The sequence below is a fragment of the Entelurus aequoreus genome, linkage group LG17 (genome assembly GCF_033978785.1).
Source record: "Entelurus aequoreus isolate RoL-2023_Sb linkage group LG17, RoL_Eaeq_v1.1, whole genome shotgun sequence".
NCBI classification, from domain to species: domain Eukaryota; kingdom Metazoa; phylum Chordata; class Actinopteri; order Syngnathiformes; family Syngnathidae; genus Entelurus; species Entelurus aequoreus.
This window is the reverse complement of record NC_084747.1, coordinates 4,235,856-4,263,544: the sequence shown is the minus strand read 5'-3', so window position 1 is coordinate 4,263,544 and position 27,689 is coordinate 4,235,856. Positions and strand designations below refer to the sequence as shown.

The following is a 27,689-nucleotide window of genomic DNA, read 5'->3' as shown; positions in this document are numbered from 1 at the left end:
TAAGCGCAGGAGTGAGAAGAGGTTTTAAATTAATTAGCGCCCCTGCGGCTATTCAAGGAAATACGGTATGTCAAACATATTAATGAGTATTCATGAGTAAAGCATTATAAATATGTCAAACATATTAATGAGTATTCGAGAGTAAAGCATTATAAATATGTCAAACATATTAATGAGTATTCGCGAGTAAAGCATTATAAATATGTCAAACATACTAATGAGTATTCACGAGTAAAGCATTATAAATATGTCAAACATACTAATGAGTATTCGCGAGTAAAGCATTATAAATATGTCAAGCATATTAATGAGTATTCACGAGTAAAGCATTATAAATATGTCAAACATATTAATGAGTATTCATGAGTAAAGCATTATAAATATGTCAAACATACTAATGAGTATTCATGAGTAAAGCATTATAAATATGTCAAACATATTAATGAGTATTCACGAGTAAAGCATTATAAATATGTCAAACATATTAATGAGTATTCGCGAGTAAAGCATTATAAATATGTCAAACATATTAATGAGTATTCGCGAGTAAAGCATTATAAATATGTCAAACATATTAATGAGTATTCGCGAGTAAAGCATTATAAATATGTCAAACATACGCGGTTCCAAATGGGACCAAATCGGTCTTGTCGTAGTATCTAAATGTGTATCCTTTTGTAGCGCTTCAAGCATATAATAAAGTTAGAAGGAAGCTCTTAATGCCAGCGAGGAAGCCGTCGCCTGTAATTATCGCTGCTTTTCATCCCTGCTCGCAAACATGACAAATAAGTGTGTGACCTGGCAACCGTGTTTTGTTTTTTTTGTTTTTGATGAGGGCTGGTTTGTTTGTGTTCTTTTCTTGAGGATCACATGACCCAAAAGGTCTTTTCCCAGGTCTTTCCCGTTTATTTTAAGTTGCAATGTGGAAGTCGTGAGCCACAAATCCCAGCGAACATAATAACAGGGCCATTAACTCGGGTTTCTTTTTCAAGCAGAAGTAGTCGGTTTGGCTCACGCTGAACGCTTTTTTAATATTTCTCGGTCGGCACGCGTTTCATCCGACCACCCCTGCCCCCCTTTTTCTGCTTCTTCCATTCAACTCTGTCTCCCATCACGGTCCAAGATGAAACCACAAGAAAAGACCTGGCCCTGGTGACGTGAGTGGCGTTGTGACAAGACCAGGGGTCCACACTTGTGGGGGTGGGGGGGGGGCGTCCATTTGTCAGAGAGAGCCCTTCCAAACATCTTGAAACCCCGCTCTTCCTGGCCAGCTTGGTAGATGTGTGGCCGTCCGCAGGGCTTCTCAATGGTTCATTCATCTTCACGCTGGCCGCACGTATCTCCATCCCTCACTTTTCATTCCCACCACAGGCCGGCGGTGCCTTCAAACCGCACGGGACACCCCTCCGTCTGGACAGCACGGCTCAACAGGTGACGTTTACAAAGTCCTTTTATTCGCTGACAAGTATCATTTTTTTTCCAAATAAGCTCATTTGAAGGACGTGAGCTCATTTGGGATGCAGTTAGCGTTGCCCTGCTCTCTGCCTGACGTTAACAGCCATGATCACTCCTGGCCAGATTGTGCCGCTGCCAGACTCTCGCAGTATTTTTTATTTTGTACGCCATACATACAAACCCCGTTTCCATATGAGTTGGGAAATTGTGTTAGATGTAAATATAAACGGAATACAATGATTTGCAAATCCTTTTCAAGCCATATTCAGTTGAATGCACTACAAAGACAACATATTTGATGTTCAAACTCATAAACTTTATTTATTTTTTGCAAATAATAATGAACTTAGAATTTCATGGCTGCAACACGTGCCAAAGTAGTTGGGAAAGGGCATGTTCACCACTGTGTTACATGGCCTTTCCTTTAAACAACACTCAGTAAAGGTTTGGGAACTGAGGAGACACATTTTTGAAGCTTCTCAGGTGGAATTCTTTCCCATTCTTGCTTGATGTACAGCTTAAGTTGTTCAACAGTCCGGGGGTCTCCCTTCTGCTATTTTAGGCTTCATAACGCGCCACACATTTTCAATGTCTGGACTACAGGCAGGCCAGTCTAGTACCCGCACTCTTTTACTATGAAGCCACGTTGACGTAACACGTGGCTTGGCATTGTCTTGCTGAAATAAGCAGGGGCGTCCATGGTAACGTTGCTTGGATGGCAACATATGTTGCTCCAAAAGCTGTATGTACCTTTCAGCATTAATGGTGCCTTCACAGATGTGTAAGTTACCCATGTCTTGGGCACTAATACACCCCCATACCATCACACATGCTGCCTTTTACACTTTGCGCCTACAACAATCCGGATGGTTCTTTTCCTCTTTGGTCCGGAGGACACGACGTCCACAGTTTACAACAACAATTTGAAATGTGGACTCGTCAGACCACAGAACACTTTTCCACTTTGTATCAGTCCCTCTTAGATGAGCTCAGGCCCAGCGAAGCCGACGGCGTTTCTGGGTGTTGTTGATAAACGGTTTTCGCCTCGCATAGGATAGTTTTAATTTGCACTTACAGATGTAGCGACCAACTGTAGTTACTGACAGTGGGTTTCTGAAGTGTTCCTGAGCCCATGTGGTGATATCCTTTACACACTGATGTGGCTTGTTGATGCAGTACAGCCTGAGGGATGGAAGGTCACGGGCTTAGCTGCTTACGTGCAGTGATTTCTCCAGATTCTCTGAACCCTTTGATGATATTACGGAGCGTAGATGGTGAAATCCCTAAATTCCTTGCAATAGCTGGTTGTGAAAGGTTGTTCTTAAACCATTCAACAATTTGCTCAGGCATTTGTTGACAAAGTGGTGACCCTCGCCCCATCCTTGTTTGTGAATGACTGAGCATTTCATGGAATCTACTTTTATACCCAATCATGGCACCCACCTGTTCCCAATTAGCCTGCACACCTGTGGGATGTTCCAAATAAGTGTTTGATGAGCATTCCTCAACTTTATCAGTATTTATTGCCACCTTTCCCAACTTCTTTGTCACGTGTTGCTGCCATCAAATTATAAAGTTAATGATTATTTGCACACAAAAAATGTTTATCAGTTTGAACATGAAATATGTTGTCTTTGTAGCATATTCAACTGAATATGGGTTGAAAAGGATTTGCAAATCATTGTATTCCGTTTATATTTACATCTAACACAATTTCCCAACTCATATGGAAACAGGGTTTGTATGTTACCATGTTACCTTTTGCTATGTTTTATAACATGCAGCAGACATGTAACACTTTTTGGGGGCATTTTGGAAGCAGTCCTGCAGTGCATCGACAACGAAACGCTGAAGGTGCATTTATGAAAGATCCTGGCACTAGTAAACCTACATTGCTTCACCAGCTGTACACTGACTACTCTAAAGTGTGTCCATTTTCACGATACGATCAAATGCTTTAGTCCAGGGGTCACCAACGCGGTGCCCGCGGGCACCAGGTAGCCCGTAAGGACCAGATGAGTAGCCCGCTGGCCTGTTCTAAAAATAGCTCAAATAGCAGCACTTACCAGTGAGCTGCCTCTATTTTTTAAATTGTATTTATTTACTAGCAAGCTGGTCTCACTTTGCCCGACATTTTTAATTCTAAGAGAGACAAAACTCAAATAGAATTTGAAAATCCAAGAAAATATTTGAAAGACTTGGTCTTCACTTGTTTAAATAAATTAATTAATTTTTTTTTACTTTGCGTCTTATAACTTTCAGAAAGACAATTTTAGAGAAAAAATACAACCCTAAAAATGATTAAGGATTTTTAAACACATATACCTTTTTACCTTTTAAATTCCTTCCTCTTCTTTCCTGACAATTTAAATCAATGTTCAAGTAAATTTATTTTTTTTATTGTAAAGAATAATAAATACATTTTGATTTAATTCTTAATTTTAGCTTCTGTTTTTTTCGACGAAGAATATTTGTGAAATATTTCTTCAAACTTATTATGATTAAAATTCCAAAAAACTATTCTGGCAAATCTACAAAATCTGTAGAATCAAATTTAAATCTTATTTCAAAGTCTTTTGAATTCCTTTTAAAATTGTTGTTCTGGAAAATCCAGAAGAAATAATGATTTGTCTTTGTTAGAAATATAGCTTGGTCCAATTTGTTATATATTCTAACAAAGTGTAGATTGGATTTTAACCTATTTAAAACATGTCATCAAAATTCTAAAAGTAATCTTACTCAGGAAAAATTACTAATGATGTTCCATAAATTATTTTTTTAATTTTTTCAAAAAGATTCGAATTAGCTAGTTTTTCTCTTCTTTTTTTCGGTTGAATTTTGAATTTTAAAGCGTCGAAATTGAAGATAAACTATGTTTCAAAATGGAATTGTCATTTTTTTTCGTGTTTTCTCCTCTTTTAAACTGTTCAATTAAGTGTAAATATCATTCATTATTAATAATAACATAGAGTTAAAGGTAAATTGAGCAAATTGGCTATTTCTGGCAATTTATTGAAGTGTGTATCAAACTGGTAGCCCTTCGCATTAATCACTACCCAAGAAGTAGCTCTTGCTTTCAAAAAGGTTGCTGACCCCTGCTTTAGTCAGATACTTCACAATAGAGAAGTGTTTGTTTGCACAGCCAGTATTATTACACTAACCAAGTGAGAGGCATTTTGAGGGTGGAGTGTCCTCTAAACCACAGGAACTTGACACCCTTCTGCTTCCAGACGGCACCATACCATGAACGCAACAAGAGCGGAGCAGCGATGACTTTAATTAAAAGCAACTTGGCCTCACACGAAGAGAAAATGTTAGCTCAAGCCTTTGTGGCGCAACCGACATCTGTAAATATAAATATAAATAAAAGAACGCCGGGAAGAATGCGTCTTCCTTTCAAAAACCATTTGGAGTGGAATGAGTGCACAGCTGGACTGCAACGAACGTGACCTTCAGTTTGTGTTTTTCTAGTGTAGTCAACACAAGATGTTCACTTTTGTGCATCAGGAACAGATTTGTAAATCTTTTAGCCTTCAAACTGCTATTTCTGTCACGGGACCAAAGGCTGTGCAGTTAGCAACGTACAGTAATTATGCATAAAGCAAGGCAGGACTGTCCAAAGACTGTCCACACATTTTTTTAATTAGCCTCTGCCTGGGTTGTACGGTATACTACACTGCAAAAAGTGCAATCCAAGTAAGATGAAACATCTCAAATAAGGGTGATATTTGCTTATTTTCTGTCTGATAAGATAATTCTTCTCACTAAGCAGATTTTATGTTAGAGTGTTTTACTTGTTTTAAGGGTTTTGGTTAGGAATGTCCGATAATGGCTTTTTGGCGATATCCGATATTGTCCAACTCTTTAATTACCGATACCGATATCAACCGATACCGATATCAACCGATATATACAGTCGTGGGATTAACACATTATTATGTCTAATTTGGACAACCAGGTATGGCGAAGATAAGGTCCTTTAAAAAAAAAAAAAAGATAAATAAATTAAAAACATTTTCTTGAATGAAAAAGAAAGTAAAACAATATAAAAAACAGTTACATAGAAACTAGTAATTAATGAAAATGAGTAAAATTAACTGTTAAAGGTTAGTACTATTAGTGGAGCAGCAGCACGCACAATCATGTGTGCTTACGGACTGTATCCCTTGCAGACTGTATTGATATATATTGATATATAATGCAGGAAGCAGAATATTAATAACAGAAAGAAACAACCCTTTTGTGTGAATGAGGAGGGAGTTTTTTTGGGTTGGTGCATTAATTGTAAGTGTATCTTGTGTTTTTTATGTTGATTTAATTTAAAAAAAACAAAAAAACCAACAAAAAAACGATACCGATAATAAAAAAAACGATACCGATAATTTCCGATATTACATTATTATCGGACATCCCTAGTTTTGGTCCTAAATGATCTCAGTGAGATATTACAGCTTGTTGCTGAGATTTGATGAGCTATATTGAGTAAAACATGCTTGAAACTAGAATATCAACTGTTGCAAAGCTGTGTCATCAACACTCACAAGTAGAAAACTACTTTTTTTTAAAGTAATCATTTCTTATTTCAAGCATGAAATAAAAAATCATGACTTTGACACAATTGTGTCTCATAATTAAAACAGATGACAGCCAAATGGACTTTGCTGTTTTATTGTCAATGAAACAATAGAAAATAGGTACTCATATAGTAGTACAGTTGGCACAGTACAGTAAACTGACAGTTAATATTTAAACATTTAACATTTCTAGCAATTTTGAACAGAAATAGTTCATGCACATTCAGATAAATTCTTCAAAATTACAATTAAAAAATGTTGGCCGGGGGCCGGGCTGTATATATGCGCACTAATTGACTGAAAGAGCACGCACTTGGCGCGATGATGTCATGTTATCCATGGAAAAATGCATTTTTAGACCATATGATTTGCCTGAGAGCAAAATTATCTGCCAATAGAACAAGACAATTTGGCTTGTCAAGACTTTCCAAAACAAGTAAAATTAGCTAACCTCAATGAACCCAAAAATGCCTTAAAATAAGTATATTCTCACTAATAACAAGTGCACTTTTCTTGGTAGAAAAAAAAAGAGACCTTTTTTCTCAATATGTTGAAAAATATTCTTAAATGAAGTAAATGCTAGTGCCATTATCTTGACATAATGATATGCGCTCGGCATTACATTTCTTCAAACCAGCAAACTTATACTCAAACTAATTTATTGTTCTTAATGGAAAGGCAACAAGGCAAGCGCTTGTTACTCTCGGGGTCTCCTAGCCGCTCAGGCAAATCATATGGTCTAAAAATGCATTTTTCCATGGATAACATGACATCATCGCGTCAAGTGCGTGCTCTTTCAGTCAATTAGTGCGCATATATACAGCCCGGCCCCCGGCCAAATTAGTTTTTATTGTAATTTGGAAGAATTTATCTGAATGTGCGTCAAAATTGTTTGAAATGTTAAATGTTTAAATATTAACTGTCAGTTTACTGTACTGTGCCAACTGTACTACTATATGAGTACGTGTTTTCTATTGTTTCATTGGAAATAAAACAGCAAAGTCCATTTGGCTGTCATCTGTTTTAATTATGAGACACAATTGTGTCAAAGTCAGGATTTTTTTTTTTCATGCTTGAAATAAGAAATGATGACTTTAAAAAAGTAGTTTTCTACTTGTGAGTGTTGATGACACAGCTTTGCAACAGTTGATATTCTAGTTTCAAGCATGTTTTACTCAATATAGCTCATCAGCAACAAGCTGTAATATCTTACTGAGATCATTTAGGACCAAAACACATAAAACAAGTAAAACACTCTAACATCAAATCTTCTTAGTGAGAAGAATGATCTTATCAGACAGAAAATAAGCAAATATCACCCTTATTTGACATATTTCATCTTACTTAGATTTCACTTTTTGCAGTGCACGTAGAGTGCACGGAACTTTAAATACGTGGACACCGCCGCTGCGATGGAGCGCACATAAGGGCGGTGGGAAAATGCAGAATGCAAGCAGAAAAATCTTTGTTTATTCAAACAATTTTCCCTAAAATCCGCACTAAGGCTAAGGAGTAGAGATGCGCGGTTTGCGGACACAACCGCGGACTCCGCGGATAATCTGCGGGTCGCATGACGAAAAAAATTGATTTTAAATAGATTCGGGCGGGTGGTGGTTGAACCAATTCAGGAAAAAAAATACATACCGTATTTTTCGGACTATAAATCACAGTTTTTTTCATGGTTTGGCCATGGGTGCGACGTATACTCCGGAGCGACTTATGTGTGAAATTATTAACACATTATTGTAAAATATCAAATAATAATATTTATCTCATTCGCGTCAGCGACGAAGCAAATGGCAGCCATCGTCACACACACGCCAACCAATAAGAATTCGGCGGGGGCGGGTCATGGCAGAGATGCATTGTGGGTTTTGGAATGCTAACTGCTCAGTCTCCTTTCTGCTTTGCATCGTCTATATTAGATATATAACAACGGGTGGGTGGCGGGCGGTTGTGGTTTTGATCAAATGTTAGTTCGGGTGGATGGCGGGTGGATGACGACTTTTGTGATGCGGTTGCGGATGAAATAATTTTCATCCAAGCATAGATTACTTGATTATTAAAGTAATTGATAGCTCATTAACTTTTCACTTCACTCTTACCTTTATTAAAGACTCTTGTTGGTGAAAACTTTGTACTTTTTTTTTTTTTTTTTTAATATTTTTATTGAATTTTTCAGACAGTACAGCATGATGGATCATGGCAACAGCAAGTTGAGGTATCTGCACTTTTCAACAATATGAAACATAATAAACCCCACCCCGTACAATACCCACCCGCTCAATTCCCAAGGCAATTGTCACCTAGTGCCCACAACAAATATAGACACACATGAATATATGCAAACTTAGATTCAATCCAACAAAATGTGTTAAAGATAAATAAAAGAATAGATAAGGTAAAATAAATAAATAAATAATACATAAGATATACAATAAAATATAAGGTAAAATAAATAAATAAATAATACATAAGATAGACAATAAAATATAAGGTAAAATAAATAAATAAATAATACATAAGATATACAATAAAATATAAGGTAAAATAAATAAATAAATAATACATATGATATACAATAAAATATAACGTAAAAGTAAAGAAAACTTCGTACTTTGCTACAAGATATTCCTTGAATTTAATAGTGTTTCTCACCTTCTTTATCAGTGTGCTGGCATTCGTGTTATATCCAAGACTGCACGGACAAGGACTGCGTGTGTGTGTGTGTGTGTGTGTGTGTGTGCTCACACCACTCGGTTTACATCCACTGACGCATTGCAGGAGACAGCGCTTTACGACGCAACACGTCACACTGTCAAGACCCCGCTGTTCTACCATTTGCAGCTTTCTGTAGCCTCGCGGCGGCTTTTTATGCACTCCGACTCAATAAAAAAAAAAAGCGAAGTACGTCTGTATTTATTTTGGTCGTCGTTGATTGTTTGATAACTGTTTTTTTTTTTTATATAAATTGCGTAGGTTGGCCTGTTCCGTATCCAAGTTTCTGGAGTTGGGACCAACGTTCCCTCGAAGGTGCGCGCCTGTCCAACTGCGCACTGCTCAAGCGTCCTCTGCGCGCGGCAAATCTATGCCACGCACAAAATCCAATAAAAAAAATAAGCGCATAACAATTTTCGACACGACAGAGAAAACACTTTTCGTCATCATTGTTCAAATATTGTAACGTCTGTCGAGACGCTTTAAAGAACATGAATTCCATCCATCACTTTACTGAGCAAAACTCTTTATTGTCGGCCATCAACACATCACCAAAACATTAGTAAAAAAAATGATATCTAGCAAAAGTGGTCATTTTCTGCAGTGCAAACCAGACCAAAAGCAACGTTGTTATATCAACAGCAGCCGCTCGCTCTTTCTCACTTGCGCCAACACATGCACATATGGCACTTAGCCAGTGATGCGTTTACAGGCACGCAAAAAGTCGGACAACTCCAACACCACACATAAAGTGTCATTCCAGGTCGTTACACTATGATTTACCAATCAAGTGTGTGCTTATTCTAGTGTCATTTATTAATATAAATATTCATATTAATCATGAAATGCTGTTAGTATATTAAAGGCCTACTGAAATGAATTTTTTTTATTTAAACAGGGATAGCAGATCCATTCTATGTGTCATACTTGATCATTTCGCGATATTGCCATATTTTTGCTGAAAGGATTTAGTAGAGAACATCGACGATAAAGTTCGCAACTTTTGGTCTCTGATAAAAAAAAAGCCTTGCCTGTACCGGAAGTAGCGTGACGTCACAGGTTGAAAGGCTCCTCACATTTCCCCATTGTTTACACCAGCAGCGAGAGCGATTCGGACCGAGAAAGCGACGATTACCCCATTAATTTGAGCGAGGATGAAAGATTCGTGGATGAGGAACGTGAGAGTGAAGGACTAGAGTGCAGTGCAGGACGTATCTTTTTTCGCTCTGACCGTAACTTAGGTACAAGCTGGCTCATTGGATTCCACACTCTCTCCTTTTTCTATTGTGGATCACGGATTTGTATTTTAAACCACCTCGGATACTATATCCTCTTGAAAATGAGAGTCGAGAACGCCAAATGGACATTCACAGTGACTTTTATCTCCACGACAATACATCGGCGAAGCTCTTTAGCTACGGAGCTAACGTGATAGCATCGTGCTTAACTGCAAATAGAAACAAAAGAAATAAACCCCTGACTGGAAGGATAGACAGAAGATCAACAATACTATTAAACCATGGACATGTAACTACACGGTTAATGTTTTCCAGCCTGTCGAAGCTTAACAATGCTGTTGCTAGCGACGCCATTGAAGCTAACTTAGCTACGGGACCTCGACAGAGCTATGCTAAAAACATTAGCTATCCACCTACGCCAGCCAGCCCTCATCTGCTCATCAACACCCGTGCTCACCTGCGTTCCAGCGATCGACGGAGCGACGAAGGACTTCACCCGATCATAGATGCGGTCGGCGGCCCGGAGACGGAGGAAGTCAAGGTGAGGTCGGCGGCTAGCGCGTCTGCTATCCATCTCAAAGTCCTCCTGGTTGTGTTGCTGTAGTCCGCCGCTAATACACCGATCCCTACAGCTTTCTTCTTTGCAGTCTTCATTGTTCATTAAACAAATTGCAAAAGATTCACCAACACAGATGTCCAGAATACTGTGGAATTATGTGGTGAAAACAGAGCTTTTTGTATTGGATCCAATAGGGTCCGAATACTTCCGTTCACTCCGTGACGTCACGCGCAAACGTCATCATACCGAGACGTTTTCAACCGGAAGTTTTGAGGGAAATTTAAAATGTCACTTTATAAGTTAACCCGGCCGTATTGGCATGTGTTGCAATGTTAAGATTTCCTCATTGATATATAAACTATCAGACTGCGTGGTCGCTAGTAGTGGCTTTCAGTAGGCCTTTGAATAAATACTAATAAAAAGATATTTTTTACAAACAGGAAGTTGCAGGAATGTACACATGATCCCCTGCTTACAGCTCATTGTGCAACATGTGAATGTTTTAAATGGGAACTAAATGCAATGTCTGAAAGGGGTACAAACTATTTCCAAAGCAGGACCTCCACCCAGAGAAACAATACAAGTACACTGTTCATGAAAAACAATATTTGTTGTTATTGTCATTGTAAGTGGGCCTAAACACTTATATTAGAAATGGAAATGACTGCTGTCATTTGATTCTAATAATAAGAGAATGTTGTCTGTCTATCTGTGTTGGCCCTGCGATGAGGTGGCGACTTGTCCAGGGTGTACCCCGCCTTCCGCCCGAATGCAGCTGAGATAGGCTCCGGCACCCCCCGCGACCCCGAAGGGAATAAGCGGTAGAAAATGGATGGATGGATGGAGATGTAAGTTGTTATTTAGTGAGGTTTGGGCCAGGTGTGGTGCTGGTGTAGCCACAGTGTGCACGTCTGATGTTGCTCACATGGCCTCCACTCAATGCTCAGGGACTTGTTGCCTTTGCTCACACACTTCAAAAATGATTAAGGAACATTGGTTGGGACCGGTGTCCCGGCAGGGAGGTCTCGCTCTGTCAACATGCGCGGTGATGAGCACCTGCAGAGTGAGAGATGGCCCCGGTGGGAAATGATGTTGTAATGGAGTCAACGGCGGACGCCTCCAAGTTGTCCCGAGAGGCGTCAGTCAGGGCTGTCAGGCACTTGTTTGTTTGAATTCCCTCTTTGTTTTTCCCCCCGCACGCCTCGTCCATATGGTTGTCATACACTTCCTGGAAACTGAAGTCGGGCCTTGATGTTAATTGAAACAATACCGCGCTGACTTTAACACGTTTGGCAGCGGCCGCAGTGCAAGCAGCCGGGGGCGAAGAATAGCATTATTTCAAGCGCCGTTTCGACGATCACTCCAAAGACTTTTTAATAGCGGCTCAATTCCTGTGAAAGCAGACCTCATGTGTTTGACGTGCCTTCCCTCTAAGCGCCTGTCAAGGTTCTGAGCGCCAACGTCATTGGCGTCCAACGCCTTTTGATTTCATTCCCCTTCTCCTCCTTTTTTGATTCCAGAGTGCTACACGGCCAACGGAGAGGACTACAGGGGCTTCCAGAACCAGACCAGCCTGCATGGCGGTAAACCCTGTCTCTTTTGGAACGAGACCTTCCAGCACCCCTACAACACGCTGAAGTATCCCAATGGCGAGGGCGGCTTGGGCAGGCACAATTACTGCAGGTAAGCGTAGGGGTGATGTTTGATAAGAAATTATCGAGTTCGAGACTATTATCGAATCCTCTTATAGATCCGATTCCTTATCGATTCTCTTATCGAGTCCAGATAGGTTGTTGTATATGGAAAAAAACACACAATATTTGGTTCAACAAAAGTTCACTTTTATTACCGTAATTTCCGGACTATAAGCCGCTACTTTTCCCCTCGTTCTGGTCCCTGCGGCTTATACAAGGGTGCGGCTTATATACGGCCTGTTCTTCTCCGACACCGACGAAGAGGATTTCGGTGGTTTTAGTACGCAGGAGGAAGACGATGACACAATGATTAAAGACTGACTTTTCATGTACGTTATTTTGATAACGTACAGGCGAGCACTTTGTATTACTTTGCACCGTTGTATTATTTGTACTCTGCACGAATGCTGTTCGCCATGTCAAAGATGTGAAAGTTTGATTGAAAGATGTATTGTTTATAAATGGGACGCCTTGCGTTCCCAAACATACATACAACATGGATACAGAGCTAATGTTTCAACTTCAATGGCTTTCATTGAAATTAAAGAAGAAATTACCAATGCAATAGATAGTAAAAAATGTGCGGCAGCGGTTTTTATGGATCTAACTAAAGCATTTGACACAATTAATCACAATATTTTAATCAAAAAACTAGAACGATATGGCATCAGAGGGTTATTCTTAAATTGGATAAGAAGTTATCTAACGAACAGGAAACAATACGTGAAGCTAGGCGAACACACGTCTACAACGCTAAATATATCCTGTGGTGTACCTCAGGGATCAATACTAGAACCTAAATTATTCAATCTCTATATAAATGACATTTGTAAAGTTACAAAAGATTTAAAGTTAGTATTATTTGCGGATGATACAACAGCGTTTTGTTCAGGAGAAAACACACAGGAGATAATACAAATAATAACAGAAGAAATTAACAAATTAAGAAGATGGTTTGACAAAAACAGACTATCGTTGAATCTTAGTAAAACTAAAATAATGCTATTTGGTAACAGTAGAAGAGAAAGTCAAACACAAATACAAATAGACGGAATAGAAATTGAAAGAGTAAACGAAACCAAATTTCTAGGTATAATGATTGATGATAAATTGAACTGGAAATCTCACGTAAAAAATATACAACATAAAGTTGCAAGAAACACGTCAATAATGAATAAAGCAAAACATGTTCTAGAGCAAAAATCACTTCATATTCTCTACTGCTCACTAGTGTTACCATATCTGAGTTATTGTGTAGAAATATGGGAAATAATTACAAAAGTACACTTCATTCATTAACGGTGTTACAAAAAAGATCAGTTAGAATAATACATAATGTTGGATATAGACAACATACAAACCCTTTATTTACTGAATCAAAAATACTGAAATTCCACGACATAGTGAATTTGCAAACAGCTAAAATGATGCACAAAGCAAACTATAACCTGCTAGCCAAGAATATACAACAATTCTTCTCAAAAAAAGAGGAGAAATATAATCTTAGAGAAAAACGTAATTTAAAACATTTGTTTGCACGTACAACACTTAAGACCTTCAGTATATCAGTATGTGGAATTAAATGATGGAATGGATTAAGCAAAGCAATCAAACAATGTACTAATATGATCCACTTCAAGAAACTCTTCAAACTTAAAGTGTTTACAAAGTACAAAGAAGAAGAACCATGACAAACATTCTCCATTTATTTCATCCATCCATTCATTCATTCTTAAAGTAATCTTACTTATCTCATCATATGAAATATGACTTACTTCACCAATTATTATTATTAAATTCTTACTATTATTTATTTATTTATTTTTATTGTGATTACTTATGGAGTTTATTGTGAAAAAATTGTGAACAGGAAGTGAACAAAAGGTTTTGCAACTGTTATGTAAAGAAAAGGGGTAGGATTAAATAAGCTCTGCTTCTTCCTACTCCTTTTCGAACATGTTGAAAAGAAACTGGAAATTGTGATGTATCATGTTGTATGCTTGCATGTTCCAAATAAACTCAAACTCAAACTCAAACTCAAACTCAAAACAGTCATCTCTGTCCCGACAATCCCCTCCGTGGTAGCAGGAACCCCTATATACTACGGTAATTACACATCAAAACCCTGCGGCTTATAGTCGGGTGCGGCTAATATATGGAGCAATCTGTATTTTTCCCTAAATTTAGCTGGTGCGGCTTATAGTCATGTGCGGCTTATAGTCCGGAAATTACGGTATATAAGAAAAAAATAAAATCTAATAAATAAATAAATATTGACTGTTACCCCCTAAAAAAATAAAATAAAAAAAATAAATATTGACTGTTATTACCCAAAGTATATTAAGTGGGATTTTTCAGAAAAACAAATATACACACTACCGTTCAAAAGTTTGGGGTCACCCAAACAATTTTGTGGAATAGCCCTCATTTCTAAGAACAAGAATAGACTGTCGAGTTTCAGATGAAAGTTCTCTTTTTCTGGCCATTTTGAGCGTTTAATTGACCCCACAAATGTGATGCTCCAGAAACTCAATCTGCTCAAAGGAAGGTCAGTTTTGTAGCTTCTGTAACGAGCTAAACTGTTTCCAGATGTGTGAACATGATTGCACCAGGGTTTTCTAATCATCAATTAGCCTTCTGAGCCAATGAGCAAACACATTGTACCATTAGAACACTGGAGTGATAGTTGCTGGAAATGGGCCTCTATACACCTATGTAGATATTGCACCAAAAACCAGACATTTGCAGCTAGAATAGTCATTTACCACATTAGCAATGTATAGAGTGTACTTCTTTCAAGTTAAGACTAGTTTGAAGTTATCTTCATTGAAAAGTACAGTGCTTTTCCTTCAAAAATAAGGACATTTCAATGTGACCCCAAACTTTTGAACGGTAGTGTACAGTAACACAAAAACAAGCTGTCTCTGTGATCACTATAGGTCTATAAATAATAATATAGTGTTAAATAAAATCAGTCCCTTGGGCACAAAACTGGAAATAATACAGCTCTCCAAAAAGTGCACTTCTGCTGCTATTGGAACATAACTGTTTGTTATGACGCTTTGACATTTTTGCACTTTATTTCTTTATTGAAAGAAAATTCTATAAAGAGAAAAGTTGTTTGCAAATGTGGTTACAATGCTAAAAAAAAAAAAAGAAAAGTTAAAGCTAAAAAAAGAAATAAACTTTATTGAGTTAACATTATTTCTTTATAGGGGGAAAGATGTGATGTTATGAGCTAGGGAATATACAGTAACAACTACACTACCCAGCATGCAACGGGAGTGACGAGCATGCGCGGTAGCCCCGAAAAGTGTTGTTGCATGTCGCCACCCGGCAGCTAAGAATGAGGTTATGAGCACGCTGTGAAAGTAAACGTCAAGAACTCAGCCAACACGCCTCGTCTGCATTATTTATAATTAGACAGACAACACATATACAGTGTGATTTTGTAACGTTTACAAGGAAAGAAAAGCAAAAGTTCAAAAAGGGAGATGTGTTGTATATATATGTATGTGCTGCGGTTGCTTTAAGTTGCGACAGCTGCCGTAAAGGAGGTGCGCTGCTAGCCTGGTTGCTATGTTTCCGGTTGGTGGTAAAAGTGTTGGTCATGTGTTTGTACCCTGCTCAAATCTCTCAGTAAAGTTATTCATTGGATTATACCTTTTGTTTTTAACTTTATTACACCTTGGAGCGCTTTTTCCGGTCCAATGTTTTTCCTGCTTTCCCTTTTTGCGCCTAATGACTGAGCTACGTGACGTCATTTCTTGTGATGTCTCAAGGGGCATTTCTTGTGGGACGGGATTCGTTCCCAGGGATTCAAATAAAGAACCAACTATTTTTCTTTACTATAGTGGTCTCGATAACGGGTACCGGTTCTCAAAAAGGGATTCAAGTCCGAAGACTCGGTTCTTTTCTTATCGAACAACCGGGAAAATCAGTTTTGAGTATCATCCCTAGGTAAGCGTTGACGGCGTTCTTTAGACCAGTGTTTTTCAACCACTGTGCCGCCGCACACTAGTGTGCCGTGAGATACAGTCTGGTGTGCCGTGGGAGATTATCTAATTTCACCTATTTGGGTTGAAAATATTTTTTGCAAAGCAGTAATTATAGTCTGCAAATGATGTGTTGTTGTTGAGTGTCGGTGCTGTCTAGAGCTCGGCAGAGTAACCGTGTAATACTCTTCCATATCAGTAGGTGGCAGCCGGTAACTAATTGCGTTGTTGATATCGGAAACAGCGGGAGGCAGGGTGCAGGTAAAAAGGTGTCTAATGCTTAAACCAAAAATAAAAACAAAAGGTGAGTGCCCCTAAGAAAAGATATTGAAACTTGGAGAAGGTTATGCAGAACGAAACTAAAACTGAACTGGCTACAAAGTCAACAAAAACAGAATGCTGGACGACAGCAAAGACTTACTGTGGAGCAAAGATGGCGTCTACAAAGTAGATCCGAACATGACATGACAATCAACAATGTCCCCACGAAGAAGGATAAAAACAACTGAAATGTTCTTGATTGCTAAAACAAAGTACCGCATTTTTCGGAGTATAGGTCGCACCGGCCGAAAATGCATAATAAAGAAGGAAAAAAACATATATAAGTCGCACTGGACTATCAGTCGCATTTTTTGGGTAAATGTATTTGATAAAAGCCAACACCAAGAATAGACATTTGAAAGGCAATTTAAAATAAATCAAGAATAGTGAACAACAGGCTGAATAAGTGTACGTTATATGAGGCATAAATAACCAACTGGTATGTTAACGTAACATATTATGGTAAGAGTCATTCAAATAACTATAACATATAGAACATGCTATACGTTTACCAAACAATCTGTCACTCCTAATCGCTAAATCCCATGAAATATTATACGTCTAGTCTCTTACGTGAATGACATCAATAATATTATTTGATATTTTACGCTAATGTGTTAATCATTTCACACATAAGTCGCTCCTGAGTATAAGTCCGGCCAAATTATGAAAAAACTGCGACTTATAGTCCGAAAAATACGGTATTTGGGTCAAAAATATTTTTTGCAAAGCAGTAATTATAGTCAGCAAATGATGTGTTGTTGTTGAGTGTCGGTGCTGTCTAGAGCTCGGCAGAGTAACCGTGTAATACCCTTCCATATCAGTAGGTGGCAGCCGGTAACTAATTGCGTTGTAGATGTCGGAAACAGCGGGAGGCAGGGTGCAGGTAAAAAGATGTCTAATGCTTAAACCAAAAATAAACAAAAGTTGAGTGCCCCTAAGAAAATATATTGAAACTTGGAGAAGGTTATGCAGAACGAAACTAAAACTGAACTGGCTACAAAGTCAACAAAAACAGAATGCTGGACGACAGCAAAGACTTACTGTGGAGCAAAGATGGCGTCTACAAAGTAGATCCGAACATGACCAGACAATCAACAATGTCCCCACGAAGAAGGATAAAAACAACTGAAAGGTTCTTGATTGCTACAACAAAGTACCGCATTTTTCGGAGTACAAGTCGCACCGGCCGAAAATGCATAATAAGTCGCACTGGACTATCAGTCGCATTTTTTGGGGAAATGTATTTGATAAAAGCCAACACCAAGAATAGACATTTGAAAGGCAATTTAAAATGTCTAAAGAATAGTGAACAACAGGCTGAATAAGTGTACGTTATATGAGGCATAAATAACCAACTGGTATGTTAACGTAACATATTATGGTAAGAGTCATTCAAATAACTATAACATATAGAACATGCTATACGTTTACCAAACAATCTGTCACTCCTAATCGCTAAATCCCATGAAATCTTATATGTCTAGTCTCTTACGTCAATGAGATCAATAATATTATTTGATATTTTACGCTAATGTGTTAATCATTTCACACATAAGTCGCTCCTGAGTATAAGTCCGGCCAAACTATGAAAAAAACTGCGACTTACAGTCCGAAAAATACGGTATTTGGGTCAAAAATATTTTTTGCAAAGCAGTAATTATAGTCAGCAAATGATGTGTTGTTGTTGAGTGTCGGTGCTGTCTAGAGCTCGGCAGAGTAACCGTGTAATACTCTTCCATATCAGTAGGTGGCAGCCGGTAACTAATTGCGTTGTAGATGTCGGAAACAGCGGGAGGCAGGGTGCAGGTAAAAAGATGTCTAATACTTAAAAAATAAACAAAAGGTGAGTGCCCTTAAGAAAAGGCATTGAAGCTTAGGGAAGAGTGTGCAGAACGAAACTAAAACCGAACTGGCTACAAAGTAAACAAAAACAGAATGCTGGACGACAGCAAAGACTTACTGTGGAGCAAAGACAATGTACATCCGAACAGGACATGACAATCAACAATGTCCCCACGAAGAAGGATAAAATCAACTGAAATATTCTTGATTGCTAAAACAAAGTAGATGCGGGAAATATCGCTCAAAGGAAGACATGAAACTGCTACAGGAAAATACCAAAAACAGAGAAAAAGCCACCAAAATAGAACTAAAACTAAAACAGCAAAACAAGTCACGGCGTGATGTGACAGGTGGTGACAGTACACCTACTTTGAGACAAGAGCTACAGTGATGCATGCTTGGTTATGCTTTAAAAGGTTAAAAAGTACCCATGATTGGCGAAATTATTCTCTGCATTTGACCCACCACCCTTGGATCACCCCCTGGGACGGGAGGGGAGCAGTGAGCAGCAGCGGTGGCCGCGCCCGGTAATCATTTTGGCGATTTAACCCCCAATTCCAACCCTTGATGCTGAGTGCCGAGCAGGGAGGTAACGGCTACCGTGCTCACGTTTGCGAGATAGTGTGCGACTCGTTGTGCTTACCTGGTCAACGCGTGTCAGGGAGGCGTACCGCGCTGCAGGGCGGGTCAGGGCCCCCACACAAGTCAAACCAACCGCTGGTGTCAAGTGTGCGGCAGTTGTGAGTGCAGTGTTTGGGTTAAGTCAAACGCTAGGAAGACGTGCTCTCACGTATCAAAGCTTCGTCGGCCCGTCCGGCCGCTCCAAACCGCCATTTGAGGATTGCTCCGCGCCTTCATTTTGCCGCCCTGTCGTGTCTTTGTGTTGTCGGTGACTAACACGACTTTCTGTCTGGTTAGCGATGAACGCCTGGCAGCGTTTGTCATGTTTGTGTGTCATCCTTACAGTTGTCTTACCGTATTTCCTTGAATAGCCGCAGGGGCGTTAATTAATTTAAAACCTCCTGTCACACCTGCGTTTACCGGAAACCGGCGGGATGGCCGTGCATGCGGTAATTATTTTAAAACCTCTTCTCACTCCGGCGTTTACCAAAAGGAATCCATAAAATTTAGGCGTGCACTTTGAGTGTGATGTAAGCATACCATCATGAAAAGCACATTTAATTAACAAAAACGTTATTATGGTCTTACCTGTACTTATAAATGGAGTCCATTTGCAGCTCCTTCTGACCAAAAGCATCGATAACTTGTTTATAGAAGTCTTCCTTATTTTCTTTCTTCAGTTTTAAAAGTCTCTGTTTCGATGGAGATATTCCTTTAATTATTACCTCCTGCTTCCATTGAAAGTCCAGTTTAGAAAACTGTTTTATTTTAGATACCTGTATGTGATCCTCCAAGTTAGAAGTTCAGGCAGAGGGAAAAAATAAATCTCTTGCTGCGTGTGTTCACTTCTTCTGCAGTACAGGAAGTCGCAAGAAGGATCACTAGCGCGGCAGCGCCCTCTACCACCAGGAGGCGGGAGTGATTTAATGACTTATACAGTATTTCACACACGCAGCTACGGTATATTAATAAAACATAGCTGCTTACTGTTCTCTTTAGCATACTGTACCGGTATTCAATAGCTTGAACCTTAAATCCTACTGAAAAGCTCTTTATCTTTTTTCCTTTGTGCGATAGTAAACTACTGAAATCAGCTTCCTCCATTTTGAAAATGAGGACAGGTAAAGCGTCACTCGTGACGTAACGAATTTGACCCGGTGGAAGTTCTAGCCATATGCTAAATATTTTGCAAAACGAGTTTGACCCGGCGAAAATTATAGACATGCGATAATAAAATTAATATTTTGCGAAACAAATTTGATCCAGCTTCAATAATAAACCGGCGATAAGGCCAAGCATGCGTTAATTATTTTGAGAAACGAGTTTGACCCGGCAGTAATTCTAGACGTGCGAATACTATATTCCCTGCGCCAATTCAAGGAAATACGGTATATGTAATGTTCATATTGTTGCTACTCAGCCAGCGTTTGTGGGTCTGATGGACCCCTTGCATGTTGTGGCTCCCGCTGTGTCAACAGAGCAAAAAGCATCTCTAAGGACTGCACACACCCTGGCTTCCACCTGTTCGACCTGTTACCATAGGGCAGGTGCATCAGAGCCAGAACAAACAGGCTCAGAGACAGCTTCTTTCCCACAGCTGTCACCATCCTGAACTCTAACTTATAATAATAATTCACCCCTACACAATATCCTACCCTAATACCCTACTGTGCAATATTACCCTTCGAGTGCAATACATCCGACACTGATTGTTATTTTTTACTCCGGTACTCTTGTCTCGTACTGTATATTGTACTGTATTTTGTATTTCTATAGTATTTTGTATATCGTACAGGATTGCTTATTATATTTATTAGATAGTAGTCTGTTTATTTCAATTGTTAGTTTTTTTTTTAGAGATGTCGATATATGCGTTAAAATGTAATATCGGAAATTATCGGTATCGTTTTTTTTATTATCGGTATCGTTTTTTTATTTTATTTTTAATTTTTATTTTTATTAAATCCACATAAAAAACACAAGATACACTTACAATTAGTGCACCAACCCAAAAAACCTCCCTCCCCCATTTACACTCATTCACACAAAAGGGTTGTTTCTTTCTGTTATTAATATTCTGCTTCCTACATTATATATCAATATATATCAATACAGTCTGCAAGGGATACAGTCCGTAAGCACACATGATTGTGCGTGCTGCTGCTCCACTAATAGTACTAACCTTTAACAGTTCATTTTACTCATTTTCATTCATTACTAGTTTCTATGGAACTGTTTTTATATTGTTGTACTTTCTTTTTTATTCAAGAAAATGTTTTTAATTTAGTTATCTTATTTTACTAATTTTTAAAAAAAGTACCTTATCTTCACCATACCTGGTTGTCCAAATTAGGCATAATAATGTGTTAATTCCACGACTGCATATATCGGTTGATATCGGTATCGGTAATTAAAGAGTTAGACAATATCGGAATATCGGATATCGGTAAAAAGCCATTATCGGACATCCCTAGTTTTTTTTCTTCTTTATTACCTCTTGTGTCAATTATTTTTACCCCATATTTGTTCCCACTACCGCACCTTAATTTGAAGTCCTTAAAGGCCTACTGAAATGATTTTTGTTTTATTTAAACGGGGATAGCAGATCCATTCTATGTGTCATACTTGATCATTTCGCGATATTGCCATATTTTTGCTGAAAGGATTTAGTAGAGAACAACGACGATAAAGTTCGCAACTTTTGGTCGCTGATAAAAAAAAGCCTTGCTTATTCCGGAAGTAGCGTGACGTCGCAGGTTGAAAGGCTCCTCACATTTTCCCATTGTTTACACCAGCAGCGAGAGCGATTCGGACCGAGAAAGCGACGATTACCCCATTAATTTGAGCGAGGATGAAAGATTGTGGATGAGGAACGTGAGAGTGAAGGACTAGAGTGCAGTGCAGGACGTATCTTTTTTCGCTCTGACCGTACCTTAGGTACAAGCTGGCTCATTGGATTCCACACTTTCTCCTTTTTCTATTGTGGATCCCGGATTTGTATTTTAAACCACCTCGGATACTATATCCTCTTGAAAATGAGAGTCGAGAACGCGAAATGGACATTCACAGTGACTTTTATCTCCACGACAATACATCGGCAAAGCTCTTTAGCTACGGAGCTAACGTGATAGCATCGGGCTTAAATGCAGATAGAAACAAAAGAAATAAACCCCTGACTGGAAGGATAGACAGAAGATCAACAATACTATTAAACCATAAACATGTAAATACACGGTTAATAATTTCCAGCTTGGCGAAGCTTAACAATGCTGTTGCTAACGATGCCATTGAAGTTAACTTAGCTACGGGACGGCGGGCGTTGTAGCTTTTGACGACACCCCGGCCGCCATCAGAGTCGGCAAGAAACATATATTTCCCCAAAGTTACGTACGTGACATGCACATAGCGACACGCACGTACGGGCAAGCGATCAAATGTTTGGAAGCCAAAGCTGTACTCACGGTAGCGCGTCTGCTATCCAGCTCAAAGTCCTCCTGGTTGTGTTGCTGTAGTCCGCCGCTAATACACCGATCGCACCTACAGCTTTCTTCTTTGCAGTCTCCATTGTTCATTAAAGGCCTACTGAAATGAATTTTTTTTATTTAAACGGGGATAGCAGATCTATTCTATGTGTCATACTTGATCATTTCGCGATATTGCCATATTTTTGCTGAAAGGATTTAGTATAGAACAACGACGATAAAGATTGCAACTTTTGGTATCTGATAAAAAAAAGGCTTGCACCTACCGGAAGTAGCGTGACGTAGTCAGTTGAACATATACGCAAAGTTCCCTATTGTTTACAATGATGGCCGCATGAAGTGAGAGAGATTCGGACCGAGAAAGCGACAATTTCCCCATTAATTTGAGCGAGGATGAAAGATTTGTGGATGAGTAAAGTGCAAGTGAAGGACTAGTGGGGAGTTGAAGCTATTCAGATAGGGAAGATGCTGTGAGAGCCGGGGGTGACCTGATATTCAGCTGGGAATGACTACAACAGTAAATAAACACAAGACATATATATACTCTATTAGCCACAACACAACCAGGCTTATATTTAATATGCCACAAATTAATCCTGCATAAAAACACCTGCGTGTTTGTTATGCTAGCTCCTAGCTCCTCTGCTAGCTCCTAGCTCCATAGAACACGCCAATACAATTCAAACACCTGATCAACACACACAATCACTCAGCCCAAAAGACCGTTTACCTAACCCAAGGTTCATAAAGCTTATATATTTTTAAAAAGTTACGTACGTGACGCGCACATACGGTCAAGTTATCGAATGTTTAGCAGCCAAGGCTGCATACTCACGGTACCTGATATTCAGCTGGGAATGACTACAACAGTAAATAAACACAAGACATATATATACTCTATTAGCCACAACACAACCAGGCTTATATTTAATATGCCACAAATTAATCCTGCATAATAACACCTGCGTGTTTGTTATGCTAGCTCCTAGCTCCTCTGCTAGCTCCTAGCTCCATAGAACACGCCAATACAATTCAAACACCTGATCAACACACACAATCACTCAGCCCAAAAGACCGTTCACCTAACCCAAGGTTCATAAAGCTTATATATTTTTAAAAAGTTACATACGTGACGCGCACGTACGGTACGGTACGTGTTATGCTAGCTCCTAGCTCCTCTGCTAGCTCCTAGCTCCATAGAACACGCCAATACAATTCAAACACATGATCAACACACACAATCACTCAGCCCAAAAGACCGTTCACCTAACCCAAGGTTCATAAAACTTATATATTTTAAAAAAGTTACGTACATACGCAAAAAAAAGCCAAAGCTGCATACTCACAGTAGCACGTCTGCGTCTTTGTCATCCAAATCAAAGTAATCCTGGTAAGAGTCTGTGTTGTCCCAGTTCCCTACAGGCGTCTGTGTATCCAAATCAAAAGTCCTCCTGGTTAGAGTCTCTGTTATCCGAGTTCTTCCATCTTGACTGCATCTTTCGGGAATGTAAACAAAGAAGCGCCGGCTGTGTACTGTTGTGGCTGACTACGTTCGAAAAATACGTCCATTTCGCACCGACAACTTTCTTCTTTGCTTGCTTGGCTTCCTTCTCCATAATGCAATGAACATGATTGAAACAGATTCACGAACACAGATGTCCAGAATACTGTGGAATTATGAAATGAAAACAGAGCTTTTTCGTACCGGCTTCAATGTGGAAGGCATACCCGTGTTCGCCGGGCTACGTCACACGCATACGTCATCCTCAGAGGCGTTTCGAACCGGAAGTTTAGCGGCAAATTTAAAATGTCACTTTATAAGTTAACCCGGCCGTATTGGCATGTGTTATAATGTTAAGATTTCATCATTGATATATAAACTATCAGACTGCGTGGTCGGTAGTAGTGGGTTTCAGTAGGCCTTTAAACAAATTGCAAAAGATTCACTAACACAGATGTCCAGAATACTGTGGAATTATGGGATGAAAACAGAGCTTTTTTGTATTGGATTCAATGGGTTTCGAATACTTCCGTATCAACCATTGACGTCACGCGCATACGTCATCATACATAGACGTTTTCAACCGGAAGTGTGGCGGGAAATTTAAAATGTCACTTTATAAGTTAACCCGGCCGTATTGGCATGTGTTGCAATGTTGAGATTTCATCATTGATATATAAACTATCAGACTGCGTGGTCGCTAGTAGTGGCTTTCAGTAGGCCTTTAATCTCGTTATATGCAAATATAATGACAATAAAGTCCATTCTATTCTATTCTATTCTATTTCAATGCCTCACAATCAAACACTTTGATGTTCAAATACTGAACAGACGTTTCCCTTATCCCAATAAACATCTGTTCAGTATTTTAACATAAAAGTGTTTGATTGTGAGGCATGAAAAGCCACAAAATGCAACGGGTTGCATTTGCAGTGTTTGTCAACACTGTCTGCTCTCATTTTCTCGCACATTTGACCCTCCGATGTTCTGTGTACCTACACTCTGTCCTCCTCCGGTCTAGGCCTGCTGTGTGTGTGTGTGTGGTACACAGAACATCGATTTCCACACTTCTGTTAGCCCCGGGTCCAGTGGACCGGGACATCTAATATGTAATAGAAATGTGTAGGGGGGGTGTATGGTGTGTGCTCATTAAATATGTAATAATAATAATACCTGGGATTTATATAGCGCTTTTCTAAATACCCAAAGTCGCTTTACATGTATTCTGATATATGTTCTTCACAGAAAATGAGCCAAAGTCAGTGAGTCTCAGTTTGAAAAATTAATTAAATGTAGGGATGTCCGATAGTGGCTTTTTGCCGATATCCGATATTCCGATATTGTCCAACTCTTTAATTACCGATACCGATATCAACCGATACATGCAGTCGTGGAATTAACACATTATTATGCCTAATTTGGACAACCAGGTATGGTGAAGATAAGGTACTTTTTAAAAAAATTAGTAAAATAAGATAAATAAATTAAAAACATTTTCTTGAATAAAAAAGAAAGTACAACAATATAAAAACAGTTACATAGAAACTAGTAATGAATGAAAATGAGTAAAATTAACTGTTAAAGGTTAGTACTATTAGTGGAGCAGCAGCACGCACAATCATGTGTGCTTACGGACTGTATCCCTTGCAGACTGTATTGATATATATTGATATATAATGTGGGAACCAGAATATTAATAACAGAAAGAAACAACCCTTTTGTGTGAATGAGTGTAAATGGGGGAGGGAGGTTTTTTGGGTTGGTGCACTAATTGTAAGTGTATCTTGTGTTTTTTATGTGGATTTAATTTAAAAAAAAACACAAAAAAAAACGATACCGATAATAAAAAAACCGATACCGATAATTTCCGATATTACATTTTAACGCATATATCGGACACCTCTAATTAAATGTATCATTTTTCTTTGAATAAAAAATGAAAACGGGTCCCACAGACCCGAACACCACACCTCGTGTGGTGACGTCAAGAGGCTTTGTGTAGCTCGTTCCCGTCAGATGAGCCGCGGCACTTTGAGTCACTGATCGCCAAGACGACGCTCCGACGTCTGCTGCCCACGTTCACCAGCGCCGTCGCACTCGGACCAAGATGACGCTCGCGCGTCGTCGCCGCCGCCGCCGGGGCCTCGCTCGTGCGTCCAGAACAGTGGCTTGGCTGAGGTCCGCCCAGAGGCCGTAGGAAACAAAATATCCATCCGCCTGCCCGGCCCCAAAAGCCTCTGAAAGGTTTTTCTAAGTCACGGTTGTAAAGTCATAATGCAGCAATGCTTTGAAGTGGCGCTCGCGCTGGACGGGAAATGGGGAGATTTACGAGGAGGATACATGCGGAGGCTCACGCCAGGCTCTGCAGTCACATTAGGAGTGTTTTATGTCCGAGCAGCCGTGCAAAATGGACATCTTCATCCCCCCCCCCCCCCTCTTCAACGGCAGCTCGCGGCTTTAGCGATGCGCCGACAGCCAGCCTGGTTTCTTCCTGACGGGGGGGATTATTTTTGCCCTGTCGGTTACTAGAAAGGCCAAGTGGGAAAGATGAGAGCTTTATTGAAGGCTCGCACACAAGGTTGTGTATTTGTGTACGCCGCTGACGGTTTTACGGGCACTCTTTGTTAGCGGGTTTAAGCAAAGCTGCTACACAAGTCTTTTGTGGAGAGTTGAGGCATTAGATTAAGATTTCAGGAAGGATGTTTGCTTCCCACGTACTCCTCAATTGTGTGTTGAACTTTTTGACTTGGGAGCCGCATTTGGGCTACAAAAATTTGGTCGGCTGCCGAAAGCGTATGGTTGTACGGTATACCGGTATTAGTATAGTACCGCGATACTAATGAATCATTTTCGGTACGATACCGTCTCTGAAACGTACCGGTCCCGCATCACAACATCTTCTTTCGTTTTTTTTTAATGTATATTATGTGTATAAAGTCAGTAAATATGTCCCTGGACACATGAGGACTTTGAATATGATCAATGTATGATCCTGTAACTACTTGGTATCGGATTGATACCCAAATTTGTGGTATCATCCAAAACGAATGTAAAGTATCCAAACAACAGAAGATTTTAACAGAAGTGTAGACCCCAAAAGGGACAAGCGGTAGAAAATGGATGGATAGACAGAACATGTTAAAAGAGAAAGTAAGCAGATATTAAAGGCCTACTGAAACCCACTACTACCGACCACGCAGTCTGATAGTTTATATATCAATGATGAAATCTTAACATTATAACACATGCCAATACGGCCGGGTTAACTTATAAAGTGACATTTTAAATTTGCCGCTAAACTTCCGGTTCGAAACGCCTCTGAGGATGACGTATGCGCGTGACGTAGCCCGGCGAACACGGGTATGCCTTCCACATTGAAGCCGATACGAAAAAGCTCTGTTTTCATTTCATAATTCCACAGTATTCTGGACATCTGTGTTCGTGAATCTGTTTCAATCATGTTCATTGCATTATGGAGAAGGAAGCTGAGCAAGCAAAGAAGAAAGTTGTCGGTGCGAAATGGACGTATTTTTCGAACGTAGTCAGCCACAACAGTACACAGCCGGCGCTTCTTTGTTTACATTCCCGAAAGATGCAGTCAAGATGGAAGAACTCGGATAACAGAGACTCTAACCAGGAGGACTTTTGATTTGGATACACAGACGCCTGTAGAGAACTGGGACAAC

At 39.4% G+C, this 27,689-nt stretch overlaps 1 protein-coding gene across 3 annotated transcripts in view; it reads left to right on the top strand.

Annotated features, from left to right (window-relative positions):
- kremen1 (kringle containing transmembrane protein 1) overlaps positions 1-27,689 on the top strand; it is a 176,101-nt gene that overhangs the window by 54,210 nt on the left and 94,202 nt on the right. For all 3 annotated transcript variants that reach the window (XM_062024435.1, XM_062024433.1, XM_062024432.1), the window contains exon 2: positions 12,065-12,227. In XM_062024435.1, coding sequence (XP_061880419.1) covers positions 12,065-12,227 — 163 coding nt within the window. The remainder of the gene's footprint in view (positions 1-12,064; positions 12,228-27,689) is intronic.